At 32.0% G+C, this 20,431-nt stretch overlaps 1 protein-coding gene across 3 annotated transcripts in view; it reads left to right on the forward strand.

The window, feature by feature from the left end:
* The window catches only part of LOC150099511 (zinc finger MIZ domain-containing protein 1-like), a 350,736-nt gene extending 333,168 nt beyond the window's left edge, over positions 1–17,568 (forward strand). For all 3 annotated transcript variants that reach the window (XM_090403404.1, XM_090403403.1, XM_090403405.1), the window contains 3 exons: positions 1,548–1,729; positions 4,986–5,399; positions 10,348–17,568. In XM_090403404.1, the coding sequence (XP_090259530.1) occupies positions 1,548–1,729; positions 4,986–5,399; positions 10,348–10,554 (803 nt within the window). In that variant the 3' untranslated portion in view covers positions 10,555–17,568. The remainder of the gene's footprint in view (positions 1–1,547; positions 1,730–4,985; positions 5,400–10,347) is intronic.
* The last annotated feature ends 2,863 nt before the right edge of the window (positions 17,569–20,431 follow it).

A 20,431-nucleotide genomic window follows, 5' to 3' on the forward strand; every position in this document is an offset into this window, starting at 1 on the left:
GTGCTGAGCAAGAAGGATAATAGCTGAAAGACTGATATAATATATCAAGATCCAAGTAGGAGTTATATTTCTTAATACTGGATGTGGATGTGAAGATATTATTAACAAATGTGATAATGGTATTATTATTATCATCCTAAGATCCCATGGAGTCACAGACTCATCTAGGAGGTCCCTTTTATCATGCACACAGTTCATCATACCGTGACTCAAACACATTCAAATTCTCTGCAGACACCACACTCTCAGGCAATGCATTCCTATCATTCACATCTCTCCGTGCAAAAAAACCTGCTTCTCACTCCCTTCCCTATACAGCTTCCAGGGATGACTGCTTGTTCTCTGCCAATCTCCCATTATTGATAGCCATACTCCTGAAATTCCTGCCAGGTAAATATGATATGTATTTTATTTTATTATGTTTTTATGAAATATTGTAAACTGATCACACTTTAGTATCATGGGTGAGTGAAGGAAATCTTCCTTGCTCTAGAGACTAAACATTATACTTTTTTCAAAACAGTTCTGGCCTTACAAATAAAAGTAGATGATAAAAATCATCTGTTACCTCATAACTTTTTAAAACATCCATTCCACAGTGTGATTCAGGTCTATAGCTTGTTGGTTGAAGAATGGAGACACTGTCCACTCAGTTAACTTGGCCAGCAAGATAATTGTAGAATGAGTTATTGTCATGTGGTATGTCATAATTGATAGTGCTATTATTCTTAAATGCCACCTATTTAAACATTTGCATTGCTGTTTTTAATGTACGTGCGTATTTAAACTGGCATATATTGGACTAATACTAACTACCACTTATTAGACAGTCTTAATTTAATTTGTGTATGTATATGAAGAGTCTCCATAGATGAATTGGAATTAACTTTCCCTTCAGTTGGAAAGACCTGTGTTTAAATCTGTTTAGGATGCAAAGAACCTTTATCAGGGCTTTTCAAGCGAAGGTGAGTTATTTATTCTCATATGGAGGTGACAGGGTTTGTTTGTCTGCCTGGAAACTCTCACTTTTCACCCCATAAAACAGTCTAACTGGCCATATCACATTGCATGATCTGGCCCAATTAGTCTGATTAGCAAGATTAATTGTCCTATCATAAGCAGTAAGCAGGTTTCTAAGAAGCCAAGGCCAAGTTACTTGGTTGTGACAAGCTATTGAGTCTAACATGAAAGGGAAGATGGGATGGAATATATATAGGGGTTGCACGTAAGTCATGGAACATTCTGTAGGAAGGGCCAATCTTTTCAAAGCCGAAAATGAAGGCACATATGATGTGGTTTTTCATAACTAATAAAAAAAAAATCTGGTAATGTTAAAAAACTTATGTAGTTACTTCACAAAGATGGGTCCTTTCTATGGCATGTTCCATGACTTATGGGCCACCCTATATTATATTATGCTAGTTTCATATCTCTGTTTTTAAATTTTTTAAGTTAATATTTTAAGAAATTGAATTTTTTTAAGCTTATTCACTAATAGTAATGTTATTCATTATACTTATTCTTAAGAAAAATTATTTTAATTATAGCCATAGCCAATGGCCCTATGATACCAAATGGTGTTGGATATGCAGGAGGTGGAGGTAATGGGGGATTTGATTTTCAGTCGCAAGCATCGGATTTCAGTAGTCCCCTTTCTCATTTAAATGAAAGCGTAGCTTCTTTAGATCCTTTAGCAGCTATGGAAAAATCCCTAAGTCACCACGAACAGGTTTGGATTTTAATATTTTTCATAATTACTATCTATAAAACTGCAAGATTTGTTTAACAAACTGTAGTTCTATATTCTCTTCTAAAATCATAATACAGTTAACTCTCACTACAGCAAACACTATTATAACAAACCTCTACAAAGTAGAGGTTTGCTATAATAGTTTTGTTATAATATTTTGTTATAATATAAATGTTTTGTTATAGGTTTGTTATAATAGTTCGACAAAATTCATATTCTGTATCAAGAGCTATCATCTATAGCAATGATCTTGTGAGTTTATTGCAGTAAGAGTTGGCTGTACAACATTATGAATTAATACTGTTAAAAAGATTTTAATGTAATCAATAATGCAGCATTATATAGCATGCTTGAGATGTTTAGAATATTCTTATTTTCAGTCTTTTTATCGGCATCTCATTTTTGATTCTTTTCTGTGATAAGAATTTTGTTCTATATTGTTAAATATTTTTTTGCAGCATTCAGATCTTCCCTCCTTTACAAATATGTATTGTTTTCTTTTCTTCATAGTCTTCCCATTACTTTTATTTATCCATAATTTAACTCTTTCCTATATTTTTCTCTATATTCTTCTGATATATTAGCTAGGAACTTGCTGTCTAATCTCATTTTTTCTAGACTCATTTTTATATTTCATATAACAGCATTTTCCTACCTGCAGTAATTCTTTTATATTAGGCAGTACTTAATACTGTGTAATGCTGTTTTAAGTTGAAAGTCGATTTCCTGGAAGCTGCACATTTTTCTAAAGTGTGACCTAATTTTTTTTTATAATTTGTGCAATTTTTGGTGGTTTTTCTATGTCCCCAAAACTGGGTCCAGTACAAACCCAAGCTTTATTGCTTATTACTGTTCTCATCAGCACATCTAAGGCTTTATTGCTCTAAAGAAAATCCCTTATGTTCTTTATACAAGTCAAATTTTCTCTGCTAACCTGAAGCTGATTTTAGAGCAGGAGTCAACATTCTGCAGGCTCAACAACTGACCGTTGATACAAAGAATTTTTCTTGAATGATGGTAATAGCCACATGCTAGCATTTATGTTCAGTTGATTCTTGCTTTCTTCTTACAGATTTTTATATGAAAATGCAGTGCTCCCTGAAAATCTTACCAATTTGTTCACGAATCTCCTTTAGTGCTTTTCTTAAAAAAAATTCCTCGCTGATCTCTGTTCTAGTTTTGTCAGATCTGTTGCATTCAGCTGAATTAGCTGAGGCTTCTGACTTGACTATTGGATAGTGTGTTTCCTAGATAGAGTCATACTATTAAAGGTGAACAGTTTCCTGGGTCCAGCTGTTTTTATGTGAATCCCATCAATGAAAGGATGGGAACCTATTGTGCATTAGCATTGTAAGTGAGGTAAAAGTTAAATAACTCAGAGATCTTTCTACAGAGACTAAAGATGGAAATTATATCCCCAAGTCTACAGTAAGTAAGGTGGTGAAATTCCTCTACTACCAAAACATTCTCACACATCTATGCCAGCAATAGGATTCACACCCATGGTCTGTTGGGTTTGAATTCTATTGCTTGATTGGATCAGACCACACAACAGTCCATAATGTGTGGTCTGACTAATACTTTGTACCAGGGGTCAGCAACCTTTTCAGACTAGCGGGCACATTCAACTTTTATTTTTAATAATCGGGCTGCACGTGTTTAATTAAGAGAAAATAGTCAGGGAAAAAAATACTTAAGTTATCAATTTTTATTATATCAATCTTAAAAAACAGAAATATTTAAAGTTTGAGATGAGATAAAGTACGACATTCTCGTAATGACGTCTGATATTATATTCTTTTATAACAGCAACACTTTTATGACAAATAAGACAAAGGGGCTTACCTCCATTTTCAATAAAGAAGTGCTTGCTGTTCCATTCATCATTAAATCTGCAATTTTATGTTTTCTTAAACCCATTTTTGAAATTATTTTTAACAAATATCTTCTGAAAATAATAGTTGATGTTATTGAATTATATTAAAAGACGGACCAGGGAACGTGACTTCAAAAGTGTGTTGCTCTAAAGAAAAGTATCCCTTATGTTCTTTATACAAGTCAAAATCTCAGTTTTCGTCTGAAGTTGCCTTTGTTATCCCCACTAATGATGACTCACACGAACTTGCACAGGGATATCGCGAAATATAGGTATAAAATTATTTTTAATTTATATTATAAAATGTATTATTTAAATAATTCAGCATACGGACCATGTGCCATGTAAGTATGGTCAACCTTTTATGGGCTGCCAAAAATGCACATTTGGGGCCGCATGCAGCCCGCCGGTTGCCAACCCCTGCTTTATACATTGCCACAACCACTTTGTCAGTGTGCTCCTTATTATAGCAACAGTGCTGTGTAGCCTCTGGATGTACACATTGTGTCATCTAAACTTCAGAACACCATTAGTTATCGCTTCACACCAGATTTCGAATCTTGTCCAGTTAATGAAACAAAGTTCCATCAATATAGTTGATGATCTTATCTCTGTACAACACCTAGAGATCAAGATAGGCTGTAATACTGCTGAACGTGTTTATGGTTTATATATTACAACATCTTGATTCCCATGAGTACTGTTCTAGTTTAGCTCTAATTCACTGCTGTCTTCACCTATTGCATGATGCATGTGACTATGATAGGTGCAGTGCTTAGGTGAAGACAGCAGTGAATTAGAGCAAAACTAGAATAATACTCATGCACATCATATAACTGCAATCTACATGACACAAACATATACATAATCCATTGGCATTGATGTATGACAATATTGCCACTCTCCACTTTTCCCCTTAACCCCCATTTTTCAGATGGTAGTGTGGCTGCTTAAATAATTTGCTAATTTTAGAACAGGTCTATGTATCATGAGATATGACAAGCCAAGTTTGATGTCTGGTTGTGGAAATGCATTGCTTACTATTCAACTTAACTTTTTGGTTATATATTAGTAGTGTATATGTCTAAAAAGAAATATATGTATAATTATTCAGAGATTACTGAAACTAAGTTTCATGTAATGCATAAAACTGATGTAAATCTATATCACAAAAAAACTAAGTTTAGTGGAAATGGAGTAATTCCAGTGTAACTTTAAGTAGAAATATGTAGTTTTTGAGTGTGAAACACTTGTCATATAGAAAAATATTTAGTTTTTTGTTGCTTACTTAATAAAATGTGACATCATCATAAATTTACGAAGGAACTAAAATGGCTTTTTTTTAAATTGCAAATACAGCAAATGGGACCACCAAACCTTCATGATCAGAGTAATCCATCATTACGCCATCCTGCAACATCTACACCTGGGACCAATCCTCAACAGACTCAGCCAGTGAATTCATCTTCCCAAAACCAGGGAATAATGCAGCATGGACCACATACACCTCATACTCCTCACACTCCTCATACACCAGGAGGAGGCCCTCCAAGTGTTCCTCCTCCACCTTCTGTATCTTCCCAGCAATCTAATCATGTCAGTACAGTCCCAGACAGCAGCACAAATACCAGTAATGGAACAGTCCAGTCAAGTAATCACCAACAAAGCAATAGGGATACTAATACTCTCTCACATGCTCCTGATCTCAGTGATTTAAACTTTGACCCAGCAGCTGTTATAGATGGTGAAGGACAGGGACAGGAAGGACTTAATGTAAGTTTGCTGTTATTAAATATTCCATATTTTCTATATGGAATATTTGTATATTTCGTTTCTTTCTTACTTAAAATAGTATGTGATCTTATTTGACATTCGATAAAATTATGCTGGTAATGAAGTTATCACACACATGCACACTATTTTCATATGAAGTTAAAATTGAACATGATCAAATATGAAGTTAATTAAAAATCTATATATTTTGTGTTTTTAGTTCGGATTAGAATCATTAGAATAATCTTTTCTAAGGAAAAATCATTTTCATTTGAAATTTGATTTATATTATATATATATATTAAGTATCTTAAGATTAAATATCTTGAGTATTAAGATAACAGATAACACATGTAAAGTTATACTTGCTATTTGTTATCATCTTAGCATTTATTCAGTATAACAGTTTAAATGAATAAAAAAAAAAGCAATGCTTCTGTTTGAATAAGTGCATAGTTTAGACTACTAATTTCATAAAGAGAAAATATTTAACATTGCCTCCATAGTGCAGCCAGAATGAAATATGTCCTATAGTTGGAAGGCCCCAAGTTTGAATCTCATCTGGAATATATATATATATATATATATATATATATATAGAACATTTATGAAGGTTTTTCACTGAAGCTGATTTCAATGATCTCATATGGATACAGGAGGGTTCCCCCCTTATGCAAATTTATGATTGGAGGCAGGGATGAAGTTTCCAAAGTGTGTATAGTTGCGCATGGTGTAGCTTTATCATGAGATAGGAAGTGGCTACTGGGATGTTTGACATTGTTTTCCAGTTAAAATCCAATTAAAATTTGGTGTTAAAGGTTGTGGTGCCTATTTTTTAAAAGTTACTCATGTGCTCATCTGATAAAAACTTTTTCAATTTGACTGCATTTCATTTTTAAGAAACCTTTTCATAAATAAATTCTATCCAAATTTACTCATACTACAAGACAATTTTTTTATTTATTTTTAATTCTTTCATCAAAATTATTATTATTACATGACTCCAAGGAGTCCAAAGACTCATTAAGGAAGGGCACCTACTCTACAACTCTCCATATCCACCCAACTCACTAACTACAGCAAACTGCACCATCTATACCAATGCCATCTACTGCCCATCACTAGTATTTTTACAGACAATCACAAACATCCATGCCTGTGGTGGGATTCAAACCTGTAGCCTTTTGGCTGGAGAGCGGATATGCTAACCACTCGGCCAACGAGGCCAGGTAAAATAAAATAATTAATTTAAATGACTGATGTTCAATTTGATATGAAAGTTCATTCCATTCAGAGAGTTGTCATGTTCTTTAATAATCTATATTAACTGATTATTTTTTTTTTTAATCATTTTTGCAAGGTACAATGAAAAGTTGTAGACAAGATTCGGACTATTCTTTTTTTTTTTTTTTTTTAAATGTATGTGTGTGAGACTTTCATCCATTAAAGGTTGTAAACCTATAGTATTTTAGTACTGTGGGCAGGCAAAGAATTTTTTTTATTCATTAATTTTTGTTTTTTTTGTATATTTTTTATTCATTTTTATGTATATGGTTTACATTATCAACTTACTGCAGATATCATGTATAGATGGTGCTAGGATGAGTTGGTCAGTAAACTAATGTGTTATTAGTGAAGGGAGAAAGCGAAATGTATTATCATCACTTTTTTTCCCCCATTGTTAAGCTTTTGTTACAAAAACACTTGGATGTGAACATAAAAGTACTATTGGACAGTAATGTAGTACCACAACTGTGAGAGTGAATCAACATATAACCTTTCAGTTAGAGAGAGAGAGACACCTGGGTTGAAGTCTAGGAAGTGAGGAACTTGACTAGGTCTTTTTATCTGAAGATACTCACCTTCAGATGAATACACAAAAAACAGACAAACCAGTAGAATGCAATTGACATCTTGCAGTCAGCTCTCACTATAGCAGACTTGTAGGGACCACAGAAATAGTTTGTTATTATAGAGAGTTTGCTTGAGTGAATTTTCTTTAGAACAGTCTACTCTCATGTAGCAAACCATTATAACTACAAAAAATCCTAACCTGTGCTAAAGGAAATTTACTATAGCAAAATTCTTGTTGTCCTAGAAGAGTCTGCTATTTTACCTATTTTGTAATGATGGTTGGTACAGTGAAAGTCAATCATATATTGGCTTCGTAGCCTTAGTTTGACCTGTACTGGACAGTGGGGCAAATTATATCAAGTTCAGCTACTGAAGTCAGTTATTTGCAATGTTTTGTGAAGATACTGTATACTCATATGCCAGATTTATTCTTCACACAAGTCAGACGGTTATCAAGAAAGAGAGAGAGAAAAGTGCAAGATTAGATGTTTTACACTTTTCATTTGAAGAGAAGTGAGCTTTTTTTTTTTTAATTAGTGGGAAAAAAAAAAGATAAACAGTTTAGTAAGTTTTTGACCCATAAGGAGCAAGATAAATTGTCACATGTCAAGAAGGAACTAAATTTTTTTAAACGTCTTTGCAAATCAACATCTAAAAAGCTTGCAAAATAGCCTTTGAAGTACTTTCGTGAGCCAGGGAGCAGATTTGAATGGATAAGAAATCCTTTCATTATCAGATTTGGAGCAAGATAAACTCTGAGTTTGTTCAGATGGATTCCTATCAGACAAATACCTTTTGTTGTTCTTAACCTAGTACAAGTTTGGATTCTCTGTGCTGTTAATTAATATTAAAATGAAAAAGCAAAACTGCCTTATTGATGCAGTGCCACATCTTCATATTAAAGATGTGGCTCTGCATAAATAAAGCAGTTTATTTGCAGCTATTGAACCTGATATTCCCTGCCCTAGTGTCTAGTCACCAGCATTTCCACTCCTCATATTAAATAATTTGTTTTGTATTCAGATTAACTTTTTTGTTTAAAATGATTTAAACCCCCCCCCCCCAATAAACTATATTAATAACTTCATAATAGTTTTTCTATAGTTCTGATTTTTTTTTTTCAGTCACATCTCACTCTTTCTTTAAGACTTATAAAACTAAACACATAAAGAAAGGATTAATTTATAAAAAGTAATGATTTAGTTTTCTTGTCAAAAACAAGTTTAAACAACATGCTACACTGAAAGATAAATTCGTTTCATTGCTGGTATTGCCAAGAATATGAAATGGAAAAGTAAAAGTGAGGTGATTAAATAGTGGAATTTTAAACGGAAAAATGGAAACAAAAATGTTGTTTTAATCGTTTACAATTTTTTTTTTTCTTATGTCCAACCAACACATGAAAGACTGCAAAACCTAAAGCATGGAAAAAAAGAAAAAAACCTTACTACATCAAAGCTAGAGTCCTGTTATTATCTGTTTGGTTACAAATCATTAAGAGATGTACTGATTTTAAGTAATGCTTTGTAACAAACAGATAATAGTAACAGGACTCTAGCTTTGATGTAGTAAGTTTTTTTTTTTTTTTTTTTCATCAGAGGTCAGGCTAGTAGTGTTAACACTACTAGCCTGACCTGTGACTTTAGCATACTATGTAGATTGTACATGTCTGCATGTGTGTGTGTGCATGCACACAGTCTTTGTACATATGTGCATACTCCAGATCAGGGGTTCCCAACTTTTTTGAATTCTTTGAATTCTGCACATTCTAAAATACTGGTAGGGTGACGGGCACCATCTATTTTTTCAAGCAAATTTTTTGGAATTCTTTTGTTAAATAAATAGATACAAAGTTTACATTATAATCAAATGTTTTATTACTTAAAAGTTTACATTATATAAAAATTTAAATATATAAGCTAGTGTGATCTTTGGCATTTCATTTCATTGGCCAGTGCTTCATAATTAGGAGAATATGATGATATTCCAGTTCTTAAACTAGAATGAACTTCAAATGCGCGTCTACTTTACATTATATGCGTTTAATACTCGTCATGTGTCATTAATGCATGCATCATATAGCATGCCATGAATTGTTGCGTGATTATTTCAAACTATACGCCACACAGTTGAACATCGGCGGGCACACATGAATTGGTCGACAGGCGCCATGGTGCCCGTGGGCATAAGGTTGGGAACCCCTGCTTCAGGTGATGACCTTGATACGAAGGTCAAAACATCAGGTGATTAACTCGTCGTCTATCTGTGAAAATCAATCACCTTGTTGAAAATAAGCAGGTTTTAGAAGTCAGACAAAATAAGAATTCCTCTAACTGCCTTATATTACACTGAAATTTTGCTGTAACACAGTAGTTGTTTCCATAATTTTTTTAATAATGAATACTGATCACCATGTAACTATGAAGGAAAGGATTCATGATCATGTGAGTTTATCTTAACTTTTTCATGGTTTGTGTCCAAAAGGTAGATGGTTGTGATGACTTCAATCCACAGTGGATCAAGAACAGAAAAATCCATATTGCTGGTCGCTAATTAGCTGGTGGTTCACCAGATGGTGGATAAATTGGTTGTGCTATAGGGTAGATGCTAATCAAGTAGGAAAGAATTGAAACGGTGAAATAGGATAGGTGTTAATTCTGTGGCACCAGTTTTTGGCACGGTACAAAGGATACCATCAGGACCAGATGAGTTGTTTGTGTCCAAGTTATTCAGAACTCTTTCTGTTGAAAGATTAGAGGGAGGAAGCATGGAATGGCTATTCTTGGTAATGTGGAAACTGCATTATAAGAGTTATGAATTTAACTCTTATTAAAATTTTGGTCAGTGTTAAATTTATAAGGTACCCATAAAAGTGCCTTATAAACTCAGAATGAAAGCATATTAAATATCCTGTGCAGAGTTAGCATTTTTTAACATTTCATTTAAAAAGTCTCATTTAATTAAAATTATTATTAACAGATATTAGATATTTAAGGGTTTATGACAGCGATTATATGTATACTTTTCTTTTTATTAAATGGTAGGTATTATAAGTATATATCAGTACTAATTTTTATGTTTTGATATTTTTCAGTTGTTGCCAGAAAGTGTAGTAGATCCTATGGAACTTCTGTCTTACCTTGACCCTCCAGATCTGGGAAGTACAGGAACAGGAAATGGAGGTAGCAGTAGTGGCACTACCTCTGGAACCTCAACTATAACAACAGCCACAAGTAACAGTGCCACTACCTCGACGTCTAATAGTACCAGTGATGACCTTCTTGCGCTCTTTGAATCTTAAGAGACTGTACTTGAATATAATGTTAAATGGTTGAACACTTTATAAAAACCAAAGGCCAGAATTTTAATAAACTGCCACATGGCCAGTCTGTACATTGCACTACCAGAAAAGGTTATCAACAAAGCTAATGGTGCAGTGAAATCTCCACATGTGTTCAATGTCACTCACCTAACAACAAAGCAGGATTGTTCTGGGAGTGATTTTACATGTCTGTACATGCAAAGTAACCACATCCACTTGTAGTGCATCTTGCAAGTCTCAACTCCATCCATGGCAATTTTATTTCCAATGACATGGAATATAAAGGATGGTGTGGGTGTGCATCTGAACTTTTTTGTGGATGATGGTGTGTCAAGTTCCAACTTCGAATACCTCATCAGTAATCAGGATTGTCAGTGGCATGTATACCTCATTATGAACTTCATCTGTTATGACAAATAACCATTTTGTGACAAACTTTATCACAATTCAATCAGCCCATTTGTTTCCCCTGGAAATTCACCCAATCCATGCATCATTGTATGCAAAATATTCAGCAATGATGTCTGTACAGAAAATCTAAATGTAGACTTCATTCTTTGGTCATGTGGATAAAGCAATGTGTACATGCATACTGCCCCATTTGTCTTACTGTTTGCTCTCACTGTCCATATTTATTATATGTAAAGGCAGACTGCAAAATCAAAAAGAAAAAAAAAAGAAAAAGAAAAAAATGTCAGCTGGGTTCTGATTATGGCTAGAAAAAAATCCCATGTTCCTTTTTCTTTTCCCTCTTCTCAAGCAGTTGATATGTATACATTTCTTTAAATTCAAGATGCACAGTTGTCTTGTTATTCAAGTGTTAGAAATGTAAGGTTATTCTTTATTGTAGTTCTCTCCTCTTTTTTTTTATTATTTTATTATTATTATTTTTTTTTTTACAGCCAAAGATTTTGAAGTGATGTTCCTGGTTTGTTTAAAAGTTGTCCACTTATTCACTTAAGAATTAACCCCAGATACTAAAAAAGTTCTGTCATTTCCTCCTTCAGAAACAAGCTGTGGAACATGCCATTTAAATTACAAAATTTATTTGAAATAGGTTTTGAAATTATTTTTTTAATTTTTAAATGTCTTATAGAAGTTTTAAACTTTTATGAATAATAATTTGAAAGTTATATGGTAATTTAATTTAAAATTACTTTGAGGTTGCATTTCAAATATCTTGTAGTAGTTTTAAATTTTTACACCAACATTTTAAAATGCCACAAATAGAACCTGTCCTTGCTCCTGGTATATACAGCACTTTGTTATAAATACTTTTGAAAATAACTTTTTAAAATTTAATACATTATATGTACAGATATATTATTTTATACAACTTGTAATCCAGATGAAAAATGGTCTTTAAATTGAAAGTTTTGCTGGTCCAGTTCTAAACAAATATTACACTACTCTGAAATTGGGGTAAAGAAAATGAATAGGCACAGTGAAATAAGTGGCAAATTCTGTACTCCTCTCAACAGTAACTGCCATTATCTCATATTGCATTAAAATAGCTAGTTGGTGAACTTGGGCACTTGTTAGATTATGATATGGCCATGCATTAGTGCATTGAAGAACCTTCTGTGACCCTGTCTAGATATTAGCATTTTATTGCATTACCAATATAAATAATGTGAATTATTTCTATGCATCATTTACATTAAATAAATAGAACCAGCATCGACTATTTAATTTAAAACAGTGAATTAGAAATATATATATAGTAATATTTATTAATGTAGATGATGCATGGAAATGTTACCATATTCCTTCATATCTAAGCCACACTTTTTCTAGGGATTTTTTAGGGAAGGGTTGTAGTATGGAGAACTTTTATGGCTATTTACAAGTGTAAGTCCGATTTGGAGTTTAAAAAGGTAAAGTTTTTCGAGATAAAGGATTGTAAAAATTATACAGTTAGTGCTGTTTAAATGAGAAGGAATATGGTGGGTATATAGGAAAAGCAAAGAATGCTTGCCATTATATTAAAAACAAACAAACAAGGAGTTGTATTGTATAAAATGTGTCATATATTCCTCTCAGGAGTATCTTGTAATAAATATCAGATGAATAATTGCTGCTAAAAGGTTCTATGGAACAACATGAAAGGACTTTATCTATTTATATACAAATTGTGACATCTAAGTGGAAGTATTTTTAGATCTGTTAAAAGTGGTGTGTTGCCAAACACTGTTTGATATGCAAGAAAGCAAAACTTTTGCTAAATACTCTAAATTCAGTGGTCATACTAATAATTCGCAAGCACTCCAGTCTTTTCTCTGAGTTGTGCATTTGGTCAGAAAAAAAGAAATTTTAAATTAATTTTTATTTATTCATTTTAATTTTAGTCTACCATACAAACAACTGTATACAGAATCTCTGTTATATGTAATCACTTAAAATACCTAATCTTTCTAGAGAAAGATTTTTAAAAATATAAAAAAAAAATAATTTATTGATTATATCTTTAATATTTCATAGTTGGGTATATACACTTATAAGAATAGCTTTTGTTTGTTATAAAACATTTTTTTTAAAAATCAATCTATTGATTGTTTCATTTTTTTAAGGTGAAAGGCTATAACAGTGTAGTTAAGTATTAAGATTAGTACTATGAATGGGCTGAGGAATTCTGATCTAGACAACCAAACATGGAACATTTTCAAATTTCAGACTTCCAATAAGTAGGGTAGGGTCAGTGAAATTCATAATACCACCTTAAAGACATTCACTAAACATCTGTGTCCATTTTGGGATTCACACCCACAGCAGAGAGTTATATCCACTCAACCAGTAAATGCCTGGTATTAACAAGTATGGCTTATAACAAATGTTTCTGCATGCACAATTAATATAGTAATGCTAAATTTATAATATAAGATGCTAAATATAGGCTTATAACAAAAAGTCCTATTACAAGTGTTTCTATATGCACAGTCAATAAGGGAAGATTTTTAGTTAAAAAGAGCACTGTAAAACTATTTTGTTATAACAAATACTTTATAATTTTTCACCATCACATAAATAGTATTTATGTGATGGTGAAAAATCATTATATGGTTTTAGGTAAGACTGAACAACAACAACATTGGAGAAGAGAAATGTTCACATTTCCAATGGTAATTAGCCATGTGAAAAGGGGAGCACAGCAGCAGTTTGTTTGTAGAGAATCCCAGTGCTATACTCCTGTAATGGATAATCCAGCATTACTAATAAATGCAAAATTGGCATGTATTACAATTTAACCTGTTCAAGATTTTTTTTTTTTTAATCTCCTGAAGAACAAAGAAGATTAAAGTTGCTGTTATTCTCAGGGATAATATGTGGGTGAAGCAAAAAATAATGCTGTCCCAGAACGAGAGTTAAAATTTCAAAGTTAAAATTGTACTTTTCCAGTGGTTCACTCAGAAATATGGGTTTTGAATTCTCATAGATGGGTCAATGATAAAGGTTTTCGAAAACACCAAAATTAACACTTCAGTTAATCATTGAGGATTTCAAATGCATTTGATGGATGATTCAGTAAATTTAAGGCAACAAAGAATAGCATAAGATTTTTGGAGAATCTAAAGTATAAGCAAAAAAAACAAGCTTGACTCATGGTCAGTTCTTGCAGCAGTACTACAAAGATATATCTTTAAAACTTAAAAGTCAGCATTGTACAAGTATTATTATTATTAGTAGCAACAGACCTTCTTGGAGTCAAACTTTATGGAAAATCTTAAACCAGTAACACAATACACTCTCGCACCCCTATCCACTTAAAAAGTTGCTCTTTCACCACACCCTCACGCACCTTCCAGGGATGAACTTTCCACTTAAATGGTGCTGATGTCTTTCTTTCTTTTCTTACATTATTTAATTAAATCATTGTGGTGTGAAAGAAAATTTCTGTCTTTACTTTTTTAAGATTTGTTGACAATTTTTACCTTGTTTACTTGGTTATCATGAGCATTTATTATAACACCATTTACTTTACTATTGTGAACTCTAATTAGATTTTGTCTTCACCCAAAAGACAGCACAAAGGAATTGTGGGACATCAAGGTTATATTTAATAGAGAAGCAGGTGTTTTTCTGATAATAGAAATGGCTTAGAATGTATGTCCCTTAATTATTAAAGATAACCTAAATGTTCCCTGCTACTCTTATTTTTTTGTGCTATCCTTCTTTTATTCATTTAACCAAAATTCAATCCATTTGCCAAACTTATTAGCATGTTTTTCTCTCACGTTAAGTTTTAAATATAATTTTGGAAAGGAATATTAGGCCTGAATTAACAGGACCAAACACTACAAATGTAAGCGTTCTATACTAACAATAGTTATATAATCTGTACACATACACATCACTTGTATTTAGTACAAAAAAGAATCTAATTTGTGCATGTGTGCGCATGTACACTTTTATGCTTGGAGAAAACTGAAATTATGATACTAGTGCCGAGTCAGAACTCATTGATTGGTTAAATTCGAGCCTTTTGCCAAATGTATAGGAAGAAGTTATTTCATTTAGTTCCTGATATTTAAGGAGGACCACACATTTGCAATGTGAAATTAATATTACTGCAATATATGCAGTTTTATCTGTGATAATTTTTTGGGGAAAAAAAAAAAAAAAAAATTACAGACTTTGAAAGCTTGAAGTTTAAGAGCTTAACTAGCTGTCATAAATTATTTATGTTTAAATTTAATATATTTGTATTAAATTTAAACAGCACTGACAATTTTAAATCAACATCAGAAGTTCTTGCCTTGACATAGAAGAATTTTCATATATATATATATATATATATATATCAGTGGCATATGCAATAGGGATGGGATAGCCATGTAATCAGGATACTTTCCTTAACGAGGTGTATCTCACTGCTGAAAGATCACTGAAATGAGATGTAATGGGCTGCTTTAAACTTTTGGCAGACTTGTACTAAATTTCTAAACGCATTGTACTCAATTTTTCTGCTGGTTATAGCATATTATCATAATTTCTAATATATATTTTCAGAGGGTGTACTAGTACCAATCATGACCTATCCTGTTTAGTAAAATCAGCATATACAACTAATGCTGTGCATGCATTCAAATCAAATACGTAATCCATGCTACAGTCTTGTTTGATCTGTTGCATCAAAGTGGATTATAGTTTTTATTTGTGAATTAGTTTGTGTATATTTGGTTTAAGAATGAATTGGGTATTTTGAGTTCAGTTAAGCTGGCTTTGTAAAATGTATTATATTGATGTAAATAATCCATAATATAACAATCCTTTGTTTTCATGGCATTTCATTATTATTTAAAGTGGTTGGTAGAAAGACCTAGTATTGGATCAGTTTAGCATTTTCAGTGGTGCTCAGCAGTTTTTGACATTTTAAGGAAAAATGAAATTATACACCACCTTGACTTTTTAAATTTGTTTAGATTTCAATACATTGCAAGGGTTTCTGTATTTTGGCACTTTAACAAAAATGCTTACCTCACCTGCTTAACTAAGAATTTTTGCTTTTTTCATTTTTTATTATGCTCTTTTTTTGTATGTAACATAATTTCTTTTGCACAATAAATTGTGCAGTGTAGCCTCAGCTGGCTCTTTACTTTCATCAACAATATCTACTGAATTAATCATATGGGAAATTTTAGTTGCACTGTTTACATATTTGTATAGTATGCTATTAATTGTGGCAAAAAAAGTTCGGTTTGGATAGGTATTTATTTTAAAAATAATATAATATTTGAAAGATAAATAAATTTAAACAATATTAAAATTTTTATCATATGTGATTAAAAATAATCAGAAATATTAAAAAAAAGTCATCTCTCACTATACAAACTATCAAAAAGTCCTGACCAAAAGTCTTAGTCTCAAAACAGCAATAATGCTATTTTAAAGGAAATTCACTAGCAAATTTTCCACTAGAACAACCTATTCTTTTGATTCCTAAGAATTCACACTAATGACAGTTTGCTGACCAAATCATCTTGACACAGATGATGGCATTTGTTATTACTCTGATACTAGTATTGTTAGTGCAAGATATATATGAAAAAACAATAGGCAAATAAACTTATATATCTTATCCAACTTCAGAAGAACAAAAATAACATTATCGGTATAAAAATTCCATTTTCTTAGATTTTTGGTATACATTTTAGCATGTTTTGTTGTTAATAGATATTTAAACAAATGCACTCAACTTTTTTTTAAATTTTTATCAAGGAGGTGTTGCCTTATATAACTTTATATAACAGAGATTCTTATTCAGTTATAAAAGTAGTGCGAATATTAAGAAAATCTTGTATATGGACAGTTTGAAGTTAAACTTCTAATTCCCACAATCTTTCCAGACTAAAAATGTGAATGTAATTTATGAAAATTGTTTGCATATTATAATACTTGTGAGTATATAATTTTATAATATAAGTTTTTCAATCATTAACACATCTCTTAAAATGGAGTGGTTAAATGTAGAGCTAAAAACTGAAGCCAGTATTTAATTGCAATTATTTATGTTGTTCCTTTTGTGTTGTGATTAGTAATATTCCTATTAAATATACTCACATGTATTCTATTCTATGTTTTGTAATTTTTATCTGGAAAGATAAAATCATGATTATTTATCGCAAAGAACATTTTTAAACCATGAACAAATTCTTTGTAAAATAAGACTTCATTTATCCTTATATCAGCATTGGGAATTCAATGCTGAAAGTTATTACCTTCATACACTGTGTTCTGTGCAACTGGCTTCATGTTTCAGTGTCTTCCTCTGCCCCTATTCCTCTTTCTGAATTCTTGTACATAATGTAGCTATTTTGTATAGTGGCCTTCTGCTCCTAATATCTGTGTGATTTTGTCATGACACTGCCGCAGTTCACAAAGATGAACAAACATTTTAAATGCTTTATCAGTATTTCTGGCAATTTTTTTGTTAGATTTTGAATACTGTAGTCCAAGATAAGTAAATAAAAATGTAAACAAATACCTGCCCACTAATCTTGAAATAAGTTATTTCTTTTACAGACATGCCTACACATTGGCACAGCAATTTTTTGGGTTTTAGTGACTGGAAAATGATGCCACTATAAGATTTTTTTTTTTTTTTTGGTAATATTCATTTGGGAAAAAAGAAATTAACAAATGCAAGCTTTTTTTTTTTGTAAGCTGAATGGACATTTTCATTATCATTCGATGGTCTCACAATATTTATAAGATTTTTTCCTTTAAAAATATGGATATTAAAAATGTAATCATGAGTATTTTATTTTCTCAGCCATTATTACTACTAAACACGTTTTGCAAAATATAGAATTAAACTGGTATAACAACTAGGATAAATTCTTTTAATAAAATTATATTTAAAGCCTATCCACGCGTATATTTAAAGCAGTTTCTTGAAAGTATGGTTAGAAATACTTCAACCACATATAAGGTGAGGAAAGGGTGAGAGGATCTTTGGAAGTTGAGAATGAGTGAGAGCTAGATTTTCATAGAGATGCAATTGGCATGGCTTATCTTTAGAAATGGTGAGGCAAGTAGTGTGAATGAATTCAAGAAAAGGTGACAGCTGGTGTGGTTGATGTAGTTGATGTTAACTTCCCTCAGTGAGTCTTCCTGACTCCCTGGAGGTCTAATAATATAATAAAGGTATATATTACATAATACTGAAGTAGAAATTGTGTATAATAATTGTTTAATTATCATAATTTGCTGGAATGTATATAATGGAATAATAGAATATTATCATAGCTCAGTGCAGTTAGTGTTTATTAGTAGTTTTCCCATCAGTTTTATTTGAAATTATTCTACTATTCATTAGATTAAAGAATAATAGAATAGTATTCTACTATTCATTAGATCAAAGAATAATAGAATAGTATTCTACTATTCATTAGATTAAAGACAAACCAAATTAGGGATCTGTCTTCTAAGTCACTTCTTATGGCATAAATTCATTGTGTATTGTTTTTCTTCAGGGCATTTGCCTATCATTTTTGCTTCATATTTCCTTCTTTTCTTGATTATCTTTCAGGGAGAGAGGAAAGAATTGGTTATAACATTCAAAATATGAACACAAAAAATGAATTTTTTTTAAAATATGAACAATTTATAAGGGTTACTTCCCAAAACGTGGAGATAGGCGTGCAGTCTGTTCAATTAAGATTAAGGCAGTGATGCAAAGTTTTGCACGTTTCAAGAATAGACAATAAAATTTAAATCTACTATAGTGCAAAATCTTTGATTCCAGTAACTCTATGCCCAGTGTCAATGACACTAAAAGCAAGGCCTGATCCCTGTTATTCTAGAAATATTATATAATCTTGGCGTGCTTGGATTCTGATCTTAGCACAATAGCCAGTCTGTCCAAAGTAGCAAAGCTGACAGGAACATGGTACTTGATAAATACCAGGCAAGGATAGTGGTAGTAATTTATTCTTAGTAGCTGGTAGGAAAGAAGATAATGTTTGTGCTGGTTTGAAAGTAGCATACAGATTATACTTGCAGAGAATCTTTGCTATTTGTTCCAAGTCTCTTTATGGTAGGGTATGGAAATTCTCCTAACATTGGACTGTAGTCTAGCTGAAGGATGATAATTATCAATTTTCTGGATGGTGGTTTCTTTATATCCATTAGATAAAAATGTTATTCTTATTTTATTTAATTCTTCTAATAGAAGATAATCTGGAGAACAAATTGTGCATACTCTATGTACATATTGATAATACTTGTCTTTTGTGAAGGATGTTGGTGATGTGAAGCTGGGTGGTGGATATACCTGCCAGTGAAGAAAAGCTTCCTGTAAATGAAAAATTCAATATTGCCTGCAGAGTTATGATTATTAAGGTATTCAGAAAAGGAAGACTTTGCATATGATTATTTCTGTGGTTTAGCAGTTGAGTTAATTTTCAGTATTGAGACCACATGCTTCTAAACATATAACAAGTTTATTAAAATAAACAATATAACCTAACAAGTTTCGTAAGTCATTGGACTTACATCATCAGGGGTACCAAAACTTGTATGAAAAAAAAAGACTAGAAAAAATAAATTACACATAGCAGATGTTATCACAATCACAAATAATACATACAAAGTGACCAGGAAAAACAAAAACAGAAAAAAAACGTATTAATTGCTATGTACATGTTGGAACAATGCTAGTGGTTGCTGTCACGTTCTGTGGCATGATGCATGTCATATCCCAGGTATGTGGCTGTTAGATTTTTGATAAAAGCAAACCAAACTTGACGTAGGATTAAGCCAAGGTTTTTATTACGTTGTGTGGAGATATGAAGCATTTCTGAGGTTTTCTAAACTTTCTTGTAAAACAATCATGATCAATATATGGCATTTCTTTCTTGCTAACCCACTCTGTGTCCTGTGTTTGTTGTATGGAATGTTAATCCTGATTTATGCAGTCTTTTTTTTCAATGTCTTTTTATGTTTGCAGGCATGCAAATCTCTGTGGACCTTCCTGTCTGGCCCATGCAGCAAATGCCACAACAGCAGTGAATTTTGTAAACTCCTGGTTTTTTCATGGGAGTATGTAAGAACCTCGAGATCTTATATACATGCAAAAAAAGTCACTTTAATGTTGTAATAAATATATATTTTGTTTATTTTAATAAACCTGTTATATATGTTCAGATTAGATACTTGTGATCTCAGCACTGAAAATTATTATTAACATATGACCTCCATGGAGTCAGAGACTCATTGTGGGACTGGAGGAAGACTGTTATTAGATTCATGTTCATTATCGAAATTGATGCGACGGTTTAAGGAGTTTTTTCTGTCCAAAAATTGAAATAATTCTGCTTTAGCGTGGAACCTGGCTGCAAAGATGTCATCAACAAAG

Source organism: Typopeltis vanoorti, chromosome 14 (genome assembly GCF_054136105.1).
Source record: "Typopeltis vanoorti isolate ZY-2024b chromosome 14, IOZ_Tvanoo_1.0, whole genome shotgun sequence".
Lineage (NCBI taxonomy): Eukaryota > Metazoa > Arthropoda > Arachnida > Uropygi > Thelyphonidae > Typopeltis > Typopeltis vanoorti.